We start from the raw sequence: 25,070 nt of genomic DNA, 5'->3' as shown, positions 1-25,070 counted from the left end.
TGTGTGTGTGTGAAATAGTGTATGTGAGTGGGGTAGCGAGACATATCAAAGAGACTCACGAAGGACATATATTATTTATTTGATGACGTGAGTAAGCTAACTGTTATGGCTAGCTCGCTCGCTAAGCGCTAATTACCCTTAGCTTGCTCCCGCGACCCGGAGCTAACGTCAACGGACGGTGGGTGATGTTTATTATTATGGAGTGCAAAATGTAACTAATATAGTCTGCCCCCTTTACTTGATGTCGTAGCACAGTGCACATGACGGTCGCCTTTGTTTTTATGTTGATCCCCTGTTGTGTTCGTGCTCTTTACATTCGGCTGTAATCATCAGAAGAGCTGCACGTGCGGTTATGAACCAGGCTGCAATGTGTGTGTCTTGTTATGTATGATTGACAGATGGAGAGTAAACTCGTCTCGACCACAACGCCCTTGTAAGCGTCGTCCTTTGCAAGTGTGCTACACTATATGACAGTCTGTGTGCGCGGCGCACCTGTCAGATCTGGTTGATTATTATTATCGGTTGATTATTGATTGCGCAATGCCGCCGTTCGCATTAAACGATTTTGCGGAGGGAGGAGGACTGCATGATTTACGTCGTATCCACGTTCGCGTGCCCGACCGTGCATGTGCTTGTGCATGACATAACCACCGCGTGTCTTTGAGTATCACGGATGTGTGTAGAGCGGCGAAGACAGAGAGAGAGAGAGAGAGAGAGAGAGAGAGAGAGAGAGAGAGAGAGAGAGAGAAGCACGCAGCAGTTTGTTTTGAAGCTGAGGCGCGTGATATCAGAGAAACTCTAATACAGTAGACGGGCTCTGGTGATGTTGCGTGTAACCCGACATGCGCAAGGCAAGCACATTAAAGTTTCTTCAGAAACTTTCTATCCTCTAGTTATATTTTATTATTCTGCAAATTTTTTGGCACGCTTCTCCTCCTACAGCTTTCATTTTAGGCCCACACAATGAATTGGGAAAATGTGCGGCCCCATTGGGAGAAGTGTGCTATTGCTTTTTTAAGGGATCCAACATCTGGAATTCCCAAAATTCCCATTTTTGTGGCAAATTTTGGCCCATTCGAATGAATGGGCAAAAACTTTGAAAGGCTCCAGGGCCCAGAGCTTTGGACCTGCGTCCACGCACCAAATTAGAAAAACGTGCGTCTTGTGGAGAAGAAGCAGATTTCCGATTTTCAGACCGATCCGACATTCCGTTTTTCCGCAATTCCAGTTTAAAGTCGGAATTACACACGCAATACACACTAATGGAGTTGCACTAGAGCAGCATTGCTGGCATTCCTGAGAGCTAGAGGGAGGCAGCCCTGAAAAATCGCCTGAAACCTTTGTCTTAAACTTGCTCTCCTGGCCACAATTTTCACTCAACATGCATAAATTTGGGATCAAATTGTAGGAAAAATAGTTGTGCTTTGAAAAATATAAAGACAAAAGCAAAGTAGCTTCAACTTTTTTCATTTCGACTCTTAACGAGGCGGGAGTCCCAGCTCTCTCCCCCATTCAGTCCCATTATATCGGCAAAGCAGAGTCGCGGGAGGAAAGCAGAGACACACACGTATTCTACTCGCCGTAAATCGGGCATTTTCGGGAGTTGGAAAATAATTTGACCATGGTTTAAAAGCTCAAAGCCTTAGGATTCTCGTGGTGCAATCCATTTTCTGCTCGGACTTACTATCGCGGAGAAAGATGCGGTAGTTTGACCCGTGGTTTTCGGCGATCTTGTCACCAGCAACAGTGTCATTGCTGCTGTCTGCCTCATAGAGACTAATTTCGGGCTCCGCCCCCATGAGCTCCAGTAGCGCAGCGGTAAGCTTTGTACCTCTCATTGTGGAGAGCGGAGTTCAATTCTCCTCCTGCCAGGATTGGCAGATTGGGCTATTTTTAATTCCGTTGGGCAGGGAACAATCACGTTGGGCGTCTACTTCAAAATTGGGCTGCTTTTGGCAACATTTGGCTGCTTATGAACTTTCAACTTTCAACACTAATTCTGCATCAAGGTAAGAAAAAATATGGAGCCTATTTGTGTGACTGTGACTGATTTACGGTAGTTAAATAAATAAATACATGAATAAATAAATAAATCTGCTGGAATGTGATACTTATCTCCAGTCTTCACCCACTCTACTGATCTCCAGTCTTAACTCTGTTTGTGACTGTATCTACATTTACATCCAAAGAGCGTGAGCTCCCTCTACTGGCAGCCCTGTAAATATATACAAAATAGATGTTATTATAGTTAATAATATTAAAATAATAATAAAAAAATTATGAACATTTTTGAGATGTGTTCTAATATCCCTCAGTAATAGTCAGGTAGCATAACAACCTTTTATTTATCTATATAATTCTCTTGGGATTTTTGGGGGAATTTTTTAAGATAAGGGATGGATAAGGAAGCCTAACAAGGTAACCAAGAGATAAGAAACACATTGGATGAAAAATAATTGTTTTTTGTTGGTATTTTATGGCTGATTTAAAACACGGGTCAAAACTGAGCCTAACACCGGGGGTGTTACCATGAAATCAACACAAGAGCAAGGTTAATTGTATATTTGAAGTTATTTACGAATCAATTTGAAAACTACATTTTCGTGGCTGTGTCCCGCCCTCTCTCCCCCCTCCCTGTCCCCTGCTGGCCTGCACTCACATTATCAAGCCCAAACACGCTCCAGCGCGACTGCCCCCGATATGCACGTCACATTGAAATACACACATACATTCATCATGTCTTCCTTTTAACTAACAGACGTTTTGTTTCATTTAAGGGGTGTTTATTTACCTTGACAGTTTCAGAGCTAACTTCCTCCGTCTGTGTCCAACTGACAGCCGGAGCCCCCATTTATTTTTTATTTTTATTTTTATTTTTGATTCATAATAAGAAATACCTGTTATTGTGGGACTTACCTTCAGTTGTGGTAAAGGGAGAACTGTCTATTGTGGTGATACCAGTTCTTATCACAAGAGGGCACGCTAAGACAAGAATTACAGTCCGTCCAGACGCCGTGCTCGGCTACATTCGGCTGTAATCGTCAGAAGAGATGTGCATGCCGATATGAACCAGGCTGCAATGTGTGCGTCTCCTGTGATGTATGACTGACAGGTAAGCAGACTGTTTAGATTAATGGAAATGTGTGTGTGTGAAATAGTGTATGTGAGTGGGGTAGCGAGACATATCAAAGAGACTCACGAAGGACATATATTATTTATTTGATGACGTGAGTAAGCTAACTGTTATGGCTAGCTCGTTCGCTAAGCGCTAATTACCCTTAGCTTGCTCCCGCGACCCGGAGCTAACGTCAACAGACAGTGGATGATGTTTATTATTATGGAGTGCAAAATGTAACTAATATAGTCTGCCCCCTTTACTTGATGTCGTAGCACAGTGCACATGACGGTCGCCTTTGTTCTTATGTTGATCCCCTGTTGTGTTCGTGCTCTTTACATTCGGCTGTAATCATCAGAAGAGCTGCACGTGCGGTTATGAACCAGGCTGCAATGTGTGTGTCTTGTTATGTATGATTGACAGATGGAGAGTAAACTCGTCTCGACCACAACGCCCTTGTAAGCGTCGTCCTTTGCAAGTGTGCTACACTATATGACAGTCTGTGTGCGCGGTGCCGGCTCGGTGTTGGCCAGCACCTCACGCTGTGTGTGGCCACCCGAGGGCTGTACTACGAAGCAGGTTCAGTGGGTTAGCGAGGTATGTTGAGTCTAAAGCCAGGCTTTCCTGTATCACGAAGGTGGCTCTCTTTTAACCCGGCTAGATCACCATGGTAACTTATGCTTAACTCATAACCTGGTCCCGACCAGGTTATGAGTTAAGTTTAACCCCGTCCGGCTATAAAAGCGGCGCTATCTCACCCAGTTGAAATCACGAAAAATAATTTTTGTCCGGTGTTTGGTGGCACATATGCACAATGCAGGTACACTATTAGTGGTGCACAGACTTCACGTTTGTTATAGTAGGCTACTTTTTTTTTTTTTTTTAAAGGAAACCCCTTATAACGGTGACTGTCACGGCATGATGATTGGACGGGAGCAGCCAGTGGTGATTCAAACGCACTCCAAACGCCACTTATTTCGATTTAGAAAGAAAGATTTAACAAAAAAGGAGCAAACAAACATCAACCGAAATGGCTCCATAATTCAAGTTAAACTTCAAATGTAACGAACAATTATCTGAAACTACTGACAAGTGGCTCTAAGCAGCGTAAATAGTGGTCAAAATTGTCATGTAACCATGGTAACCACCGCCTGCTCCGTCCACACTGCTAGACTCACCCACACACACCTTCAGTCACCTGACTTAACCTCAGGCTTTACCTCCAATTCCTAGGCAACACTCCCATAAGGCTACTGAAGTTACCTATTTCTAAACTAAAATTCATAATACTGAATGAATATTGCAGCAATTATTTAAAATGGCTATAACAGTGACAGAATCCCCAACCTTTGTGCTTCCTTTGAAATTAATCGCCAGCTCTCCTCTCTTGCCTTATTTGCGGCCACAGTGTTGCTCTTAGCATTAATTTTATTTTTGAAATTTTCATAGCTTTCCATGAGGACAAGCTGCTCCTCTTGCGTGAACTATGCAGCCCGTGAACGGTTCATTTTTCACGGAAGTAGAATCATATGATGCCAAAACGCCCCCTTTTCTGTGAATGCGCACAGAGCACAAAGCTGACAGCCGGGCTTAACAAACCTTGATGATAACCGCCGTCGTGATACCACTTAACTTTGACTGGAGCTTTAGGTTTTGTTGAGCCTGATAGTGAACACAAAGCCTGGCTATATTGAGCCTCCTTCGTAGTACAGCCCTCAGGTTAGGTCTGCCGGATCTGGTTTTTATTATTATGTGCTTGCCTTGGAAAGGCAACACATCTTATTGTTGTGTTTTATTATTTTTATTATTATTATTATTATTATATTTTATTTTTCTGCAAATTTCTTCGGCGCGCTACTCCTCCTACAGCTTTCATTTTAGGCCCACACAATGAATTGGGAAAATGTGCGGCCCCATTGGGAGAAGTGGGCTATTACTTTTATAAGGAATCCAACATCTGGAATTCCCAAAATTCCAATTTTTGTGGCAAATTTGGCCCATTCGAATGAATGGGCAAAAACTTTCGGAGGCTCCAGCGCCCAGAGCTTTGGACCTAGGTCCACACACCAAATTAGAAAAACGTGCATCATGTGGAGAAGAAGCAGAGTTTCGATTTTCAGACCGATCCCACATTCCGTTTTTCCGCAATTCCAGTTTAAAGTCGGAATTACACACGCAATACACACTAATGGAGTTGCACTACAGTGTCATTCCATGCATTCCTGAGAGCTAGAGGGAGGCAGCCCTGAAAAATCGCCTCAAAATGTTGTCTTAAACTTGCTCTGCTGGCCACAATTTTCACTCAACATGCATAAATTTGGGATCAAATTGTAGGAAAAATAGTTGTGCTTTGAAAAATGTAAAGACAAAAGCAAAGTAGCTTCAACTTTTTTCATTTCGACTCTTAACGAGGCGGGAGTCCCAGCTCTCTCCCCCATTCAGTCCCATTATATCGGCAAAGCAAAGTCGCGGGAGGAAAGCAGAGACACACACGTTTCCAACTCGCCGAAAATCGGGCATTTTCGGGAGTTGGCAAAAAATTTAACCATGGTTTAAAAGCTCAAAGCCTTACGATTCTCGTGGTGCAATCCATTTTCTGCTCGGACTTACTATCGCGGAGAAAAATGCGGTAGTTTGACCCGTGGTTTTCGGCGATCTTGTCACCAGCGCCAGTGTCATTGCTCCTCTCTGCTTCATAGAAAGTAATTTCGGGCTCCGCCCCCATGAGCTCCAGTAGCGCAGCGGTAAACTGTCTGGCTCTCATGCTGGAGAACGGAGTTCAATTCTCCTCCTGCCAGGGTTGTCAGATTGGGCTATTTTTAATTCCGTTGGGCAGGGAACAATCACGTTGGGCGTCTACTTCAAAATTGGGCTGCTTTTGGCAACATTTGGCTGCTTATGAACTTTCAACTTTCAACACTAATTCTGCATCAAGGTAAGAAAAAATATGGAGCCTATTTGTGTGACTGTGACTGATTTACGGTAGTTAAATAAATAAATACATGAATAAATAAATAAATATGCTGGAATGTGATACTTATCTCCAGTCTTCACCCACTCTACTGATCTCCAGTCTTAACTCTGGTTGTGACTGTATCTACATTTACATCCAAAGAGCGTGAGCTCCCTCTACTGGCAGCCCTGTAAATATATACAAAATAGATGTTATTATTGTTAATAATATTAAAATAATAATTAAAAAAAATTAGGAACATTTTTGAGATGTGTTCTAATATCCCTCAGTAATAGTCAGGTAGCATAACAACCTTTTATTTATCTATATAATTCTCTTGGGATTTTTGGGGGAATTTTTTAATATTGAAAGCAAGGGTTATGGTGTCAAAACAAAGGCCCACAAAGGAGCACTAGAAAAATATTAAAACCAATCTTTTCATGGATAAGGAAGCCTAACAAGGTAACCAAGAGATAAGAAACACATTGGATGAAAAATAATTGTTTTTTGTTGGTATTTTATGGCTGATTTAAAACACGGGTCAAAACTGAGCCTAACACCGGGGGTGTTACCATGAAATCAACACAAGAGCAAGGTTAATTGTATATTTGAAGTTATTTACGAATCAATTTGAAAACTACATTTTCGTGGCTGCTGGCCTGCACTCACATTATCAAGCCCAAACGCGCTCCAGCGCGACTGCCCCCGGTATGCACGTCACATTGAAATACACACATACATTCATCATGTCTTCCTTTTAACTAACAGACGTTTTGTTTCATTTAAGGGGTGTTTATTTACCTTGACAGTTTCAGAGGTAACTTCCTCCGTCTGTGTCCAACTGACAGCCGGAGCCCCCATTTATTTTTATTTTTATTTTTATTTTTGAATCATAATAAGAAATACCTGTTATTGTGGGACTTACCTTCAGTTGTGGTAAAGGGAGAACTGTCTATTGTGGTGATACCAGTTCTTATCACAAGAGGGCACGCTAAGACAAGAATTACAGTCCGTCCAGACGCCGTGCTCGGCTACATTCGGCTGTAATCGTCAGAAGAGTTCCGCATGCAGTTATCAACCAGGCTGAAATGTGTGCGTCTTCTGTGATGTATGATTGACAGGTAAGCAGACTGTTTAGATTAATGGAAATGTGTGTGTGTGAAATAGTGTATGTGAGTGGGGTAGCGAGACATATCAAAGAGACTCACGAAGGAAATATATTATTTATTTGATGACGTGAGTAAGCTAACTGTTATGGCTAGCTCGCTCGCTAAGCGCTAATTACCCTTAGCTTGCTCCCGCGACCCGGAGCTAACGTCAACGGACGGTGGGTGATGTTTATTATTATGGAGTGCAAAATGTAACTAATATAGTCTGCCCCCTTTACTTGATGTCGTAGCACAGTGCACATGACGGTCGCCTGTGTTTTTATGTTGATCCCCTGTTGTGTTCGTGCTCTTTACATTCGGCTGTAATCATCAGAAGAGCTGCACGTGCGGTTATGAACCAGGCTGCAATGTGTGTGTCTTGTTATGTATGATTGACAGATGGAGAGTAAACTCGTCTCGACCACAACGCCCTTGTAAGCGTCGTCCTTTGCAAGTGTGCTACACTATATGACAGTCTGTGTGCGCGGCGCACCTGTCAGATCTGGTTGATTATTATTATCGGTTGATTATTGATTGCGCAATGCCGCCGTTCGCATTACACGATTTTGCGGAAGGAGGAGGACTGCATGATTTACGTCGTATCCACGTTCGCGTGCCCGACCGTGCATGTGCTTGTGCATGACATAACCACCGCGTGTCTTTGAGTATCACGGATGTGTGTAGAGCAACGAGGAGAGAGAGAGAGAGAGAGAGAGAGAGAGAGAGAGAGAGAGCAGCACGCAGCAGTTTGTTTTGAAGCTGAGGCGCGTAATATCAGAAAAACTCTAATACAGTAGACAGGCTCTGGTGATGTTGCGTGTAACCCGACATGCGCAAGGCAAGCACATTAAAGTTTCTTCAGAAACTTTCTATCCTCTAGTTATTATGTGCTTGCCTTGGAAAGGCAACACATCTTACTATCCTAAATTATTATTTTTATTATGTGCTTGCCTTGGAAAGGCAACACATCTTATTGTTGTGTTTTATTATTTTTATTATTATTATTATATTTTATTTTTCTGCAAATTTCTTCGGCGCGCTACTCCTCCTACAGCTTTCATTTTAGGCCCACACAATGAATTGGGAAAATGTGCGGCCCCATTGGGAGAAGTGTGCTATTACTTTTATAAGGAATCCAACATCTGGAATTCCCAAAATTCCAATTTTTGTGGCAAATTTGGCCCATTCGAATGAATGGGCAAAACTTCCCGAGGCTCCACAGAGCAGAGCTTTGGACCTAGGTCCACACACCAAATTAGAAAAATTGGCGTCTTTGAGAGAGGAAGCTACCTGCGAATTTTCAAACCGATCCGACATTCCGTTTTTACGCAATTCCGGTTCGAAGTTGACGCAATACACACTAATGGAGAGAGCTAGAGTGAGTGACGTCACACTTAGAGTGAAGCAGCCCTGAAAAATCGCCTGAAAATTTTGTCTCAAACTTGCTGTACTGGCCACAATTTTCACTCCACATGCATAAATTTGGGATCAAATTGTAGGAAAAATAGTTGTGCTTTGAAAAATGTAAAGACAAAAGCAAAGTAGCTTCAACTTTTTTCATTTCGACTCTTAACGAGGCGGGAGTCCCAGCTCTCTCCCCCATTCAGTCCCATTATATCGGCAAAGCAGAGTCGCGGGAGGAAAGCAGAAACACACACGTTTCCAAATCGCCGTAAATCGGGCATTTTCGGGAGTTGCAAAATAATTTGACCATGGTTTAAAAGCTCAAAGCCTTAGGATTCTCGTGGTGCAATCCATTTTCTGCTCGGACTTACTATCGCGGAGAAATATGCGGTAGTTTGACCCGTGGTTTTCGGCGATCTTGTCACCAGCACCAGTGTCATTGCTCCTGTCTGCTTCATAGACAGTAATTTCGGGCTCCGCCCCCATGAGCTCCAGTAGCGCAGCGGTAAGCTTTGTAGCTCTCATGCTGGAGAACGGAGTTCAATTCTCCTCCTGCCAGGATTGGCAGATTGGGCTATTTTTAATTCCGTTGGGCAGGGAACAATCACGTTGGGCGTCTACTTCAAAATTGGGCTGCTTTTGGCAACATTTGGCTGCTTATGAACTTTCAACTTTCAACACTAACTCTGCATCAAGGTAAGAAAAAATATGGAGCCTATTTGTGTGACTGTGACTGATTTACGGTAGTTAAATGAATACATAAATGAATAAATAAATAAATGAATAAATAAATAAATATGCTAGAATGTGATACTTATCTCCAGTCTTCACCCACTCTACTGATCTCCAGTCTTAACTCTGTTTGCCTCCATCAATACCCAAAATACTGGACTTGGCAGTGACTGTATTTACATTTACATCCAAAGAGCGTGAGCTCCCTCTACTGGCAGCCCTGTAAATACATACAAAATAGATGTTATTATAGTTAATAATATTAAAATAATAATAAAAAAATTATGAACATTTTTGAGATGTGTTCTAATATCCTTCAGTAATAGTCAGGTAGCATAACAACCTTTTATTTATCTATATAATTCTTTTGGGATTTTTTGGGGCATTTTTTAATATTGAAAGCAAGGGTTATGATGGGTTATCAATTTGAAAACTAACTTTGTGGCTGTGTCCCGCCCTCTCTCCCCCCTCCCCAGTCCCCTGCTGGCCTGCACTCACATTATCAAGCCCAAACGCGCTCCAGCGCGACTGCCCCCGTTATGCACGTCACATTGAAATACACACATACATTCATCATGTCTTCCTTTTAACTAACAGACGTTTTGTTTCATTTAAGGGGTGTTTATTTACCTTGACAGTTTCAGAGGTAACTTCCTCCGTCTGTGTCCAACTGACAGCCGGAGCCCCCATTTATTTTATATTTTTATTTTTATTTTTGATTCATAATAAGAAATACATGTTATTGTGGGACTTACCTTGTGCATTGTGATAAAGGGAGAACTGTCTATTGTGGTGATACCAGTTCTTATCACAAGAGGGCACGCTAAGACAAGAAATACAGTCCGTCCAGACGCCGTGCTCGGCTACATTCGGCTGTAATCGTCAGAAGAGTTCCGCATGCCGATATCAACCAGGCTGCAATGTGTGCGTCTTCTGTGATGTATGATTGACAGGTAAGCAGACTGTTTAGATTAATGGAAATGTGCGTGTGTGAAATAGTGTATGTGAGTGGGGTAGCGAGACATATCAAAGAGACTCACGAAGGAAATATATTATTTATTTGATGACGTGAGTAAGCTTACTGTTATGGCTAGCTCGCTCGCTAAGCGCTAATTACCCTTAGCTTGCTCCCGCGACCCGGAGCTAACGTCAACAGACGGTGGGTGATGTTTATTATTATGGGGTGCAAAATGTAACTAATATAGTCTGCCCCCTTTACTTGATGTCGTAGCACAGTGCACATGACGGTCGCCTTTGTTTTTATGTTGATCCCCTGTTGTGTTCGTGCTCTTTACATTCGGCTGTAATCATCAGAAGAGCTGCACGTGCCTTTAGAACCAGGCTGCAATGTGTGTGTCTTGTTATGTATGATTGACAGATGGAGAGTAAACTCGTCTCGACCACAACGCGTATCACGACGGCGGTTATCATCAAGGTTTGTTAAGCCCGGCTGTCAGCTTTGTGCTCTGTGCGCATTCACAGAAAAGGGGGCGTTTGGCATCATATGATTCTACTTCCGTGAAAAATGGACCGTTCACGGGCTGCATAGTTCACGCAAGAGGAGCAGCTTGTCCTCATGGAAAGCTATGAAAATTTCAAAAATAAAATTAATGCTAAGAGCAACACTGTGGCCGCAAATAAGGCGAGAGAGGAGAGCTGGCGATTAATTTCAAAGGAAGCACAAAGGTTGGGGATTCTGTCACTGTTATAGCCATTTTAAATAATTGCTGCAATATTCATTCAGTATTATGAATTTTAGTTTAGAAATAGGTAACTTCAGTAGCCTTATGGGAGTGTTGCCTAGGAATTGGAGGTAAAGCCTGAGGTTAAGTCAGGTGACTGAAGGTGTGTGTGGGTGAGTCTAGCAGTGTTGGACGGAGCAGGCGGTGGTTACCATGGTTACATGACAATTTTGACCACTATTTACGCTGCTTAGAGCTCCTTGTCAGTTTCAGATAATTGTTCGTTTCATTTGAAGTTTAACTTGAATTATGGAGCCATTTCGGTTGATGTTTGTTTGCTCCTTTTTTGTTAAATCTTTCTTTCTAAATCGAAATAAGTGGCGTTTGGAGTGCGTTTGAATCACCACTGGCTGCTCCCGTCCAATCATCATGCCGTGACAGTCACCGTTATAAGGGTTTTCCTTTAAAAAAAAAAAAAAGTAGCCTACTATAACAAACGTGAAGTCTGTGCACCACTAATAGTATACCTGCATTGTGCATATGTGCCACCAAACACCGGACAAAAATTACTTTTCGTGATTTCACCTGGGTGAGATAGCGCCGCTTTTATAGCCGGACGGGGTTAAACTTAACTCATAACCTGGTCGGGACCAGGTTATGAGCTAAGCATAAGTTACCATGGTGATCTAGCCGGGTTAAAAGAGAGCCACCTTCGTGATACAGGAAAGCCTGGCTTTAGACTCAACATACCTCGCTAACCCACTGAACCTGCTTCGTAGTACACCCCTCGGGTTAGGTCTGCCGGATCTGGTTGATTATTATTATCGGTTGATTATTGATTGCGCAATGCCGCCGTTTGCATTAAAAGATTTTGCGAAGGGAGAAGGACTGCATGATTTACGTCGTATCCACGTTCGCGTGCCCGACCGTGCATGTGCTTGTGCATGACATAACCACCGCGTGTCTTTGAGTATCACGGATGTGTGTAGAGCGGCGAGGAGAGACAGAGAGAGAGAGAGAGAGAGAGAGAGAGAGAGAGAGAGAGAGCAGCACGCAGCAGTTTGTTTTGAAGCTGAGGCGCGTGATATCAGAGAAACTCTAATACAGTAGACAGGCTCTGGTGATGTTGCGTGTAACCCGACATGCGCAAGGCAAGCACATTAAAGTTTCTTCAGAAACTTTCTATCCTCTAGTTATTATTATTTTTCTGCAAATTTCTTCGGCGCGCTACTCCTCCTACAGCTTTGATTTTAGGCCCACACAATGAATTGGGAAAATGTGTGGCCCAATTGGGAGAAGTGTGCTATTACTTTTATAAGGAATCCAACATCTGGAATTCCCCAAATTCCAATTTTTGTAGCAAATTTGGCCCATTCGAATGAATGGGCAAAAGCTTCCGAAGGCTCCAGCGCCCAGAGCTTTGGACCTAGGTCCACACACCAAATTAGAAAAATGTGCGTCTTGTGGAGAAGAAGCAGAGTTTCGATTTTCAGACCGATCCGACATTCCGTTTTCCCGCAATTCCAGTTTAACGTCGAAATTCCAGACTCAATACAAACGAATGGGAGAGGTACGTAGGCTGAGCTAGAGCGGCATAGCTGAAATTCCTGAGAGTTAGAGGGAGGCAGCCCTGAAAAATCGCCTGAAAATTTTGTCTTAAACTTGCTCTGCTGGCCACAATTTTCACTGCAGATGCATAAATTTGGGATCAAATTGTAGGAAAAATAGTTGTGCTTTGAAAAATGTAAAGACAAAAGCAAAATAGCTTCAACTTTTTTCATTTCGACTCTTAACGAGGCGGGAGTCCCAGCTCTCTCCCCCATTCAGTCCCATTATATCGGCAAAGCAGAGTCGCGGGAGGAAAGCAGAAACACACACGTTTCCAACTCGCCATAAATCGGGCATTTTCGGGAGTTGGAAAATAATTTCAACATGGTTTAAAAGCTCAAAGCCTTAGGATTCTCGTGGTGCAATCCATTTTCTGCTCGGACTTAATATCGCGGAGAAAAATGCGGTAGTTTGACCCGTGGTTTTCGGCGATCTTGTCACCAGCACCAGTGTCATTGCTCCTGTCTGCTTCATACAACGTAATTTCGGGCTCCGCCCCCATGAGCTCCGGTAGCGCAGCGGTAACCTCTTTGTCTCTCGTGCTGGAGAACGGAGTTCAATTCTCCTCCTGCCAGGATTGTCAGATTGGGCTATTTTTAATTCCGTTGGGCAGGGAACAATCACGTTGGGCGTCTACTTCAAAATTGGCCTGCTTTTGGCAACATTTGGCTGCTTATGAACTTTCAACTTTCAACACTAATTCTGCATCAAGGTAAGAAAAAATATGGAGCCTATTTGTGTGACTGTGACTGATTTACGGTAGTTAAATAAATAAATAAATGAATAAATAAATAAATCTGCTGGAATGTGATACTTATCTCCAGTCTTCACCCACTCCACTGATCTCCAGTCTTAACTCTGTTTGTGACTGTATCTACATTTACATCCAAAGAGCGTGAGCTCCCTCTACTGGCAGCCCTGTAAATATATACAAAATAGATGTTATTATAGTTAATAATATTAAAATAATAATTTAAAAAAATTATGAACATTTTTTAGATGTGTTCTAATATCCCTAGCATAACAACCTTTTATTTATCTATATAATTCTCTTGGGATTTTTTTGGAAGTAACAAGGTAACCAAGAGATAAGAAACACATTGGATGAAAAATAATTGTTTTTTGTTGGTATTTTATGGCTGATTTAAAACACGGGTCAAAACTGAGCCTAACACCGGGGGTGTTACCATGAAATCAACACAAGAGCAAGGTTAATTGCATATTTTAAGTTATTTACGAATCAATTTGAAAACTCCATTTTCGTGGCTGTCTCCCGCCCTCTCTCTCCCCTCCCCAGTCCCCTGCTGGCCTGCACTCACATTATCAAGCCCAAACGCGCCCCAGCGCGACTGCCCCCGGTATGCACGTCACATTGAAATACACACATACATTCATCATGTCTTCCTTTTAACTAACAGACGTTTTGTTTCATTTAAGGGGTGTTTATTTACCTTGACAGTTTCAGAGGTAACTTCCTCCGTCTGTGTCCAACTGACAGCCGGAGCCCCCATTTATTTTTTATTTTTATTTTTGATTCATAATAAGAAATACATGTTATTGTGGGACTTACCTTGTGCATTGTGATAAAGGGAGAACTGTCTATTGTGGTGATACCACTTCTTATCACAAGAGGGCACGCTAAGACAAGAAATACAGTCCGTCCAGACGCCGTGCTCGGCTACATTCGGCTGTAATCGTCAGAAGAGCTGCGTATGCAGTTATCAACCAGGCTGAAATGTGTGCGTCTTCTGTGATGTATGATTGACAGGTAAGCAGACTGTTTAGATTAATGGAAATGTGCGTGTGTGAAATAGTGTATGTGAGTGGGGTAGCGAGACATATCAAAGAGACTCACGAAGGACATATATTATTTATTTGATGACGTGAGTAAGCTAACTGTTATGGCTAGCTCGCTCGCTAAGCGCTAATTACCCTTAGCTTGCTCCCGCGACCCGGAGCTAACGTCAACAGACGGTGGGTGATGTTTATTATTATGGAGTGCAAAATGTAACTAATATAGTCTGCCCCCTTTACTTGATGTCGTAGCACAGTGCACATGACGGTCGCCTTTGTTTTTATTTTGATCCCCTGTTGTGTTCGTGCTCTTTACATTCGGCTGTAATCATCAGAAGAGCTGCACATGCCGTTAGAACCAGGCTGCAATGTGTGTGTCTTGTTATGTATGATTGACAGATGGAGAGTAAACTCGTCTCGACCACAACGCCCTTGTAAGCGTCGTCCCTTGCAAGTGTGCTACACTATATGACAGTCTGTGTGCGCGGTGCCGGCTCGGTGTTGGCCAGCACCTCACGCTGTGTGTGGCCACCCGAGGGGTGTACTACGAAGCAGGTTCAGTGGGTTAGCGAGGTATGTTGAGTCTAAAGCCAGGCTTTCCTGTATCACGAAGGTGGCTCTCTTTTAACCCGGCTAGATCACCATGGTAACTTATGCTTAGCTCATAACCTGGTCCCGACCAGGTTATGAGCTAAGTTTAACCCCGTCCGGCTATAAAAGCGGCGCTATCTCACCCAGGTGAAATCACGAAAAATAATTTTTGTCCGGTGTTTGGTGGCACATATGCACAATGCAGGTACACTATTAGTGGTGCACAGACTTCACGTTTGTTATAGTAGGCTACTTTTTTTTTTTTTTTTTTTTTTTTAAAGGAAACCCCTTATAACGGTGACTGTCACGGCATGATGATTGGACGGGAGCAGCCAGTGGTGATTCAAACGCACTCCAAACGCCACTTATTTCGATTTAGAAAGAAAGATTTAACAAAAAAGGAGCAAACAAACATCAACCGAAATGGCTCCATAATTCAAGTTAAACTTCAAATGTAACGAACAATTATCTGAAACTACTGACAAGTGGCTCTAAGCAGCGTAAATAGTGGTCAAAATTGTCATGTAACCATGGTAACCACCGCCTGCTCCGTCCGACACTGCTAGACTCACCCACACACACCTACAGTCACCTGACTTAACCTCAGGCTTTACCTCCAATTCCTAGGCAACACTCCCATAAGGCTACTGAAGTTACATTTTTCTAAACTAAAATTCATAATACTGAATGAATATTGCAGCAATTATTTAAAATGGCTAAAACAGTGACAGAATCCCCAACCTTTGTGCTTCCTTTGAAATTAATCGCCAGCTCTCCTCTATCGCCTTATTTGCGGCCACAGTGTTGCTCTTAGCGTTAATTTTATTTTTGAAATTTTCATAGCTTTCCATGAGGACAAGCTGCTCCTCTTGCGTGAACTATGCAGCCCGTGAACGGTCCATTTTTCACGGAAGTAGAATCATATGATGCCAAAAAGCCCCCTTTTCTGTGAATGCGCACAGAGCACAAAGCTGACAGCCGGACTTAACAAACCTTGATGATAACCGCCGTCGTGATACCACTTAACTTTGACTGGAGCTTTAGGTTTTGTTGAGCCTGATAGTGAACACAAAGCCTGGCTATATTGAGCCTCCTTCGTAGTACAGCCCTCTGGTTAGGTCTGTCGGATCTGGTTGATTATTATTATCGGTTGATTATTGATTGCGCAATGCCGCCGTTTGCATTAAACGATTTTGCGGAGGGAGGAGGACTGCATGATTTACGTCGTATCCACGTTCGCGTGCCCGACCGTGCATGTGCTTGTGCATGACATAACCACCGCGTGTCTTTGAGTATCACGGATGTGTGTAGAGCGGCGAGGAGAGACAGAGAGAGAGAGAGAGAGAGAGAGAGAGAGAGAGAGAGCAGCACGCAGCAGTTTGTTTTGAAGCTGAGGCACGCGATATCAGAGAAACTCTAATACAGTAGACAGGCTCTGGTGATGTTGCGTGTAACCCGACATGCGCAAGGCAAGCACATTAAAGTTTCTTCAGAAACTTTCTATCCTCTAGTTATTGTTATTGTTAGGCTACATCCGACGTTAGGCTGCGCTAAAACGCACCTGTCGCGAAACGCACGCCACTGTCCCTGCAAAGAGAAGTCCAAACATAATTGAACACTATTTTAACAATTGCACTATTAATGGAAATATCCAATTCAATATTAACGAGCCCAAATAGCCTGATGTGACATGATGCTGGCACTAGATGAAAAAGCAATCTTAGCGTCTGTGTTGCTTGGCAACCATTCTGTCCACTCTATCTTACTTGGTGGAAGAATGAATAGTTATCAGTTTTTCTTGTGTGTTTATTTTATGGGCTATACGTAGGGTAACCGTTTTATAAAAACAATAAGCCCCTTGAAGCCATGAGTTACAGTGATTTTACAACTCCGCTGGGCGTCGTGCCTTAGATAAGAACGCCCCTCAGCCGGTGTAAAATCACTGTAACCCAGGCTTCTCGGGGTTTATTGCTTAAATAATGTTGCACTTTCTGTTCAATCTGAGTACGTTGTAACAGTGTAGCTTGGTTGGTTAAATAAATGGAGAGAGAGGGGTTTTATTAAGCATGGAGGGGGCACGAGGGAGCATGGCAGTAATTTTGCCTAGGGCGCCAACATAGGCAGGGCGGCACTGGGTGTTTATATTAGAAAAATAGTTCATGTTTAATTTGATTTGCCTCCAACTAAACTAGTGCTCTTCATGCATTTGTTCCCAGTTTGAGTAGAGAAGTCATCCTGCATGTTCACTTCAGTGGAAAGAGCAAACTGTTGAACTATGGAGCAGACATTTTTCAGCCTGTCTTCTTTTAATGTGTGCATTATTAAATAAAGAGTCAAACTCACATCATGTGACCCAATGTCCGCTGTTTTGTGTTTTTAGGAATAAGAGTAAAAACACACTTACACTTCCTCAGGCCTGGTTTCAACATCTGCTCTCCACCATGGTCCACCCTGGAGGAGGAATAAACAAAGAGCATTTTTAGAATAGAAACATGAGCATTTAATAACTTTCCTCATAGAAACTTTAGCGGAAACATCACTCATATCCAGCATGAAACCTTCAACATTAAACATGACTCAGCTTCTCAGCATGACTGAGAAAATGCCTCTCAGGCCTCTATAAGGCAGTGTGTGTGTCTCTCCACACCTGAGAGCCTCCAGGCTCCAGGTTGGATCCTCCAGTCCAGCAGAGAGCAGCTTCTCTCCTGAGGCTCCTGGATGATTGTAGCTTAGGTCCAGCTCTCTCAGATGGGAGGGGTTGGAGCTCAGAGCTGAGGCCAGAGCAGCACAGCCTTCCTGTGTGAGCAGACAGCCTGACAGCCTGGAAACACACACACACACACACACACACACACACACGCACACAGCAGAGAAGAGCTTAATTTGAAAATTAATTTAATAAAATTAGTTTAGCGTGACTTTCAGGCGAGGCAGGAGACTCTGTTGGTGTGGCGCTGCGCCCCACCAGTAGAATTATAGGGGAAACACTGCTGAATGTATTTTGCTTCCATCTCTCTGCCCTACTCTCAGGGCCGCCCTTATTCCCTACACGCAGAACATGCAGCTGCGTAGGGCCTCACGATCCATGGGGGGCCTCATTTTGCCCATGGTAAGCGCACGATGCCCGCGTGGTAATGCGCCCGCAGGGAATGCGCGAGGCTAGAGCACCAAGTCAGCCCAAGCCAGGAGAAGAGAAAAAAGAGACCTATAATCTGACACCCCACCGCATGCGTTGCTGCAATGACTGACAGCAATCAGCATCTGACCAATCAGTGGTCAGATGCACCTACACTGCTGCAGGTGAGGAGAGAGATGGCTTCTAAAGGGCATTTTGAATCTGGAGCAACTATGAGGGGAAAAAAATCAAAACAAGAGGAAGCTCGTGCTTCACTTGAAGGTGGGTATGTTGTGGAAATAAATGTAAAACTTTGTGGAGCCGCATAAACACCTTAGCGGCTCCTCATAATGAGATGGAAGAGAGACTACTGTAAGTCTGTCTAAAATGGGGCCTGGACATGACATTTTCCAGCAGCCCTCTTACCATTTCTTGAATGTCTTGTTAATGCATTTGTCTGCATATGCCTTCACCTCTGTGAGAAAGGAGTGGTAAAGTGAATTGAGTTCACTTTAGGGAATTAGAGGGAAAATTAGAGGGGAATTTGTTGCCGCATCCACCCACAGATCCAGGATTTATGAGCATCATTACGTTTTCAAACGAACCCTTTGACAAAATTAGCTTGATTTCTTTCCAAAACATGCAGGAAATGCAGGAAATGAGCAAGAAACCACAACAAAAGAACAACAAAATTAAAAATCACCATTCAAAACAGTAAAAATTACCCCCAAAATATGTCAAAGGTGGTGCCCAACCCAAGAAAAACCTTTTGGAGGAAACTGTTCCTGTAAGTCCTTTCTGGTTTTTTATGTCTTAACAACAGAGGCAGTGACGAGAGGAAATAATGAAATATCCTCAATCAGTGCTAAATGTTGGCATCATGGCTACTGTGAAAGGCTGAATAGCTTTATTGACAGTATAAGCTTCATGTAAATCAGGAACTAAATTTTCATGTTGGACAGGTTGATCAGCACTGACCTGAGAGTCTCCAGTCTACAGTTTGGACTCTCCAGTCCAGCAGAGAGACGCTTCACTCCTGAATCCTGCAGGTCATTGTTGCTCAGGTCCAGCTCTCTCAGACTGGAGGACTGGGAGCTGAGAACTGAGGCCAGAGCCTCACAGCTTCTCTCTGTGAGCTCGCTCTGATTCAGCCTGACAAAACACACAAAAACATTTTGGTGCAGAATTCCCTCAGAAACTTTATGACTGCTCTCTGTGTGGCCAGCAGGGGGTGCTGCTGACTGTGGAGTCACTGCAGTGCCACATGGTGATGGTGTGCTTTGCCAGTGGATGCCAGTTGCTGCAGGCAGTAAAGGGGTGAGGACACTTGATGTGTGTTTGTGACGAATGGCAGCACATCCTTTAGCTGTTTCTGCTGCGCTGAGCGTGTCGTTCTTGTTGTTACAGGTTGGAGATCATTTTATGATGTGAGTCCAGCAAGTTCATGTTTCTGCCTTTAATGGCCACTTAAGCTAGCATAAAGGCTGGACATGTGGTCAGGTAGACCAGGTGAATGTAGCTAACCTTATGTGACTGACGGTTCATGGATATTGCAGTGCTGCATTTAAAGGAGAAACTAGCTATCATTTTTACCTCCCAAACGTGTGATGGTGTCAGATCTATTAATGTGATAGTGGAGTACGTTAAGGTTTTATTTAGTTCTAAAATCAGACAGTTTGCCAAACCATACATGGTTATTTATTTCTGTTCTCTCTCTCCAAGTGTCTAGATAAAGTTTGCAAAGCTATTATCTGTTTCCGTGTCCACTCCTTAATCAGAGCCCACTGTGGATGAAATCCAGTTACAACACCAGCTGTTCACATGCGGTTTAACAAGAATAAATTCTAATCATTTTCTCTCATGATTTGGTTTCAGAGATAAAGCTTGCAGCGCTGGAACCCTGCAAACCGTCTCTGTAAGAACATTAAATGAACAGCAGAAAAGATATGATTTACATATTGCCATCATAAAGGGTTTACACCACACAACATGTTCAAAGCAGAAAAAAAATGAGCACAAATAAAAATAAAAAAATGAAACATGCAGTTTATGTTATATTTGCAACAAATCAGAACACAAAACATCATAATCTGACCTGAGAGTCTTCAGTCTACAGTTTGGACTCTCCAGTCCAGCAGAGAGACGCTTCACTCCTGAATCCTGCAGGTGGTTGTAGCTCAGGTCCAGCTCTCTCAGACTGGAGGACTGGGAGCTGAGAACTGAGGCCAGAGCCTCACAGCTTCTCTCTGACAGATTACAGCCACTCAGCCTGGATGAAGATGCACAGATATGAAAACATTATTTTATGGTCTTCTTATGGTCTTATACTTAAATGTGAATTATATTTTTTGTTAGGCCCTGGTTCTATAGAAGAAGTTTCAGCTTCACTCGAAGGTGGGATGTTGTTGAGGTAAAAATGTCAAACATTGGTCACATTAGACACTTCAGCTGCAATGTACCATGAGAGTTTCAACCAAAAATCCAGATATCAAAATTTAAAGATTTTGATTATATATTGTAACATCTTCAGTAACCCCACTTGATTTGTGAAATAGTTTGCTGCAATGTGAAATGTGGGGAAATTGTCGAAAATGGACCAAATATTTAAAATCACTGGTATAGTGCTTTAACAAAATGTCTCTTGAATTTGGTTGTTGAACTTGCAGGGTCACCCTTTACATGCTCAATGATACTGACCTGAGAGCCTCCAGTCTACAGTTTGGACTCTCCAGTCCAGCAGAGAGACGCTTCACTCCTGAATCCTGCAGGTGGTTGTTGCTCAGGTCCAGCTCTCTCAGACTGGAGGACTGGGAGCTGAGAACTGAGGCCAGAGCCTCACAGCTTCTCTTTGACAGATTACAGCCACTCAGCCTGGATGAAGATGAACAGATATGAAAACACAATTATTATACTTTAATGTGACTGATGTTTTGTTAGGCCAGCCAGGTTTTATTTAACACTCCAGGCTGAGGATTGAATATGGGACCAGAACGTGGTGATGCAGTGGCAGCTCACGAAAAAAAAGTAGTTCTGCCATTTTGGAGGCAGAGACTGGAAAGAGCATCGATAATGAATCCAAAACATCTGTGTTGCTGTACTCCTTTGGTTTGCCACTGAAAAACACCTTTTTTGATGGTTTATATTTATTTTATTCATTCTGGAGAGGACTCTTCATTGGTAACAGGGAAATGTGTATGAAATGATGAACAACATATCTAGATATTCTCTATTTTGTGTGATAGTGTAGTCATGAAACAATGGCATCTTGGCTTTCAATATTTCACGTAATATAAGTGTAGCTTCAGTGAAGCGCTGCAACCAGCAGATACAGAATGTTGTTGTGAAACTGTTGCACGATACTGAAAAATGTTTGAGGGCCTCACCTCCCATACTTTGTTCTGCAAATGATAAAAGTGTGTATTGGCTTGTCTCTATGATAGTGTGACAGAAAGGCAAAACTCTGCCAGTGTTCTCAGGATGATAAAATGCATTATTGGTACCATTCCTGCTGTGAGGCTCAAAGTCAGATAAACAATGACTTTAAAAATGCTTCTATTTTGCTTTCTGTTTAAATGTTTAAATTTGTTTAATAGTGTTATCTTGATACTTACAGAGATGTTTTGGAGACTTCAACCACTGGAAGCAGTTTCATAAGAGCCTCCTCAGAAGCAGAGTACTTCTTCAGGTCAAACACATCCAGTTTTTCTTCTGATGACAGCAACATGAAGACCAGAGCTGACCACTGAGCAGGAGAGAGTCTGACTCTGGAGAGACTTCCTGAACTCAGGACCTGTTGGATCTCCTCCACTAGAGAATTGTCATTCAGCTCATTCAGACAGTGGAACAGGTTGATGCTACTTTCTGGAGATGGATTCTCTCTGATCTTCTCTTTGATGTACTGGACTGTTTCCTGGTTGGTCTGTGAGCTACTTCCTGTCTCTGTCAGCAGGCCTCGTAGGAGAGTCTGATTGGTCTTCATTGAAAGACCCAGGAGGAAGCGGAGAAACAAATCCAGCTGTCCATTTGGACTCTGTAAGGCCTTGTCCACAGCACTCTGGTAGAGTTCTTCTATATTTTTGCTATATTTTGAGGTTTGCTGTCTTTCTTTCAGTAGATTGAAACCGGAGTTGGTGAAGGTCAGAAAGACATAAACTGCAGCCAGAAACTCCTGAAGGCTTAGATGGATGAAGCAGAAAACCTTGTCCTGGTACAGCCCACGCTCCTTTTTAAAGATCTGTGTGAACACTCCTGAGTACACTGAGGCTGCTCTGATGTTAATGCCACACTCTGCCAGGTCTGCTTCATAGAAGATCAGGTTGCCTTTCTCCAGCTGCTCAAAAGCCAGTTTTCCCAAAGACAGGATCATCTCCCTGGTCTCTGGAGTCCAGAGTGGATCTGTCTCAGCTCTGTCATGATACTTGATGTTCTGCACTTTGGACTGAACGAGCTGGAAGTGGATGTACATCTCAGTCAGGGTCCTGGGCAGGTCTCCTCCCTCACTGGTTCTCAACATGTCCTCCAGAACTGTAGCAGTGATCCAGCAGAAGACTGGGATGTGGCACATGATGTGGACGCTTCGTGACGTCTTGATGTGGGAGATGATTCTGCTGGCCTGCTCCTCATCTCTGAATCTCTTCCTGAAGTATTCCTCCTTCTGTGGGTCAGTGAAGCCTCTCACCTCTGTCACCATGTCAACACACTCAGGAGGGATCTGATTGGCTGCTGCGGGTCGTGTGGTTATCCAGAGGCGAGCAGAGGGAAGCAGGTTCCCCTTGATGAGGTTTGTCAGCAGAACGTCCACTGAGGTGGACTCTGTAACATCAGTCAGGATCTGGTTGTTGTTGAAGTCCAGAGGAAGTCGACACTCATCCAGACCGTCAAAGATCAACACAACCTGGAACTGATCAAATTTTCTGATTCCTGTTTCTTTGGTCTCAGTGAAGAAGAGATGAAGAAGTTCCACAAAACTGAACTTTTTCTCTTTCAGCAGATTCAGCTCTCTGAAAGTGAATGGAAAGGTGAAGTGGACATGCTGGTTGGCTTTGTCTTCAGCCCAGTCCAGAGTGAACTTCTGTGTTAAGACTGTTTTCCCAATGCCAGCCACTCCCTTTGTCATCAGTGTTCTGATTGGCTGATCTTTTGCAGGTAAAGGTTTAAAGATGTCTCCAGATTTTATTACTGTTTCTGTTCCTGCTGGTTTCCTGGATGCTGTTTCAATCTGTCTGACTTCATGTTCATCATTGACCTTTTGACTCTCTCCCTCTGTGATGTACAGCTCTGTGTAGATCTGGTTCAGAAGTGCTGAGTTTCCTGCTTTGGCAATCCCCTCAGACACACACTGAAACTTCTGCTTCAGATTAGATTTGAGTTTACGTTGGCACACTGGAGCAAAGGTTTCTGAATGGAAAAAAGAAATAAAAGTGCATCAATAAGCAGATGTTACAATATGCTGATGACACTCAAATTTACAGCTCTATTACATCTAACTCACAAATTATAAAACTGTTCTCATTAGACCCATGTTCATGAATTATTTTTTATCAAGATATCCTGTTTAAAGTCTCTTACTGCTGTACAGAAGGTCAGCCAGCTCCTCCTGCTTCATTCCCCTCAGGAGGTGCAGTGTGATCTGCAGAAAAGCCTCTCTGATGCTGCTCCTCTGCTCTTCCTCCTCATCGTCCATCACCTCCTCATCCACTCTCTGCTTCCCTAAGCATTCTGGGTCATCTGGATTCAGAATCGTCTGCATCCTTTTCAGCTCATTCTTCACAAAAGTGACAGCGTTCTCCTCCAGCATCTGGAACAGAATAATATATTGTTATGTGCCAACGCTCTGTGCACCCTGTGTTGGATTTGTTTTGTCTTCCTCCCCCTCGTCTTTCTTTATTCCTCTATCTGCCTCCTCATGTTCTGTGTGGTCGACCAGTTCATCTGAAGCAGCTGTTCATGATCAGTTCAGACTACATGCTCATCTCTGTTCCTCATTCCTGGCCTCTCATGGTTGGTCTCCATCCTTGTCAATCATCATCAGACCTCCATCATCCTCCAGTCGACTACGCCCCACTCTAATATATAAGCTCCACTGCTGCACTTGTGTCCCCCCTCTCTGTCTTTGCATCTCCTTGTTTGACTTGCTGAAAGCTTTCTTACTTCAGGCCTAGACCTTTGTTGAGTCTGGGTCCTTGTATTTAAAGTAGCCGGTTCTATTATTTGTTGTTGTTTTGGGAATGGGCTATGTATGTTTGGGGTTCCCTGCGCATTTACGCACCTACATTTTTTTTCTTTGTAAGAGACACTAGGGAAGAGGTGTTTGCCATCCACTGTATTTATGTGTGGAGGACAGAGTAGTTAGCTTTCTGTTTTATTTAATTTGTAGGAAGACTCAGTCAAGATTTGGTTCTGTTTTAATCTGTTCTTTGATTTGACAAAACCTCTGGTCCTTTACTCCTATTTTCTTTTGTTTACCCATAGACTGTGTCTCTTGATTTTGTTGAGTGTATAACTTATACATATCATGAATCGCAAAAACTATTGATTTTTGTGCACTGGGCACTATATAATTTTAAAAACACAAACAGGGAGCGGCCCGGTGGGTCGCCAGCACACACCACTTGTTAAGGCTGAGTCCTGATTACAGCGTCCTGGCTTTGAATTAGACCTCAGGCCCCTTGCTGCATGTTGTAAATTTAAAAAAGTCACTATCACTACACTGTTGTACCTGCAATTAGAATATATGGTCACTTTCACTGTGTTCACCTTGTGGTTATTCTTATATCTGAGTGAAATGTTTGCGCTGCCTCCCCTTTAATTCATTAGACTCCACCTGAAGACATAACAATATGAATTAGACTTTCCTTATAAAACTGTGGAACACAAACCTCAAATCCATCTTACAGAAACAAAAACCCCACTGAGACCACAAATTATG

General features: G+C 43.1%; 1 protein-coding gene across 1 annotated transcript in view; it reads right to left on the bottom strand.

Annotated features, from left to right (window-relative positions):
- Positions 1-25,070, bottom strand: part of LOC115354867 (NACHT, LRR and PYD domains-containing protein 12-like) — a 50,605-nt gene that overhangs the window by 23,506 nt on the left and 2,029 nt on the right. Inside the window, exons 3-8 of the mRNA XM_030045360.1 lie at positions 23,711-23,939; positions 21,754-23,539; positions 20,840-21,013; positions 20,238-20,411; positions 19,121-19,294; positions 17,675-17,848 (exon numbers count right to left, since the gene is read on the bottom strand). Of these exons, the coding sequence (XP_029901220.1) occupies positions 17,675-17,848; positions 19,121-19,294; positions 20,238-20,411; positions 20,840-21,013; positions 21,754-23,539; positions 23,711-23,939 (2,711 nt within the window). The remainder of the gene's footprint in view (positions 1-17,674; positions 17,849-19,120; positions 19,295-20,237; positions 20,412-20,839; positions 21,014-21,753; positions 23,540-23,710; positions 23,940-25,070) is intronic.

The sequence above is a fragment of the Myripristis murdjan genome, chromosome 23 (assembly GCF_902150065.1).
Source record: "Myripristis murdjan chromosome 23, fMyrMur1.1, whole genome shotgun sequence".
NCBI classification, from domain to species: domain Eukaryota; kingdom Metazoa; phylum Chordata; class Actinopteri; order Holocentriformes; family Holocentridae; genus Myripristis; species Myripristis murdjan.
This window is presented reverse-complemented; position numbering and strand designations above follow the sequence as displayed.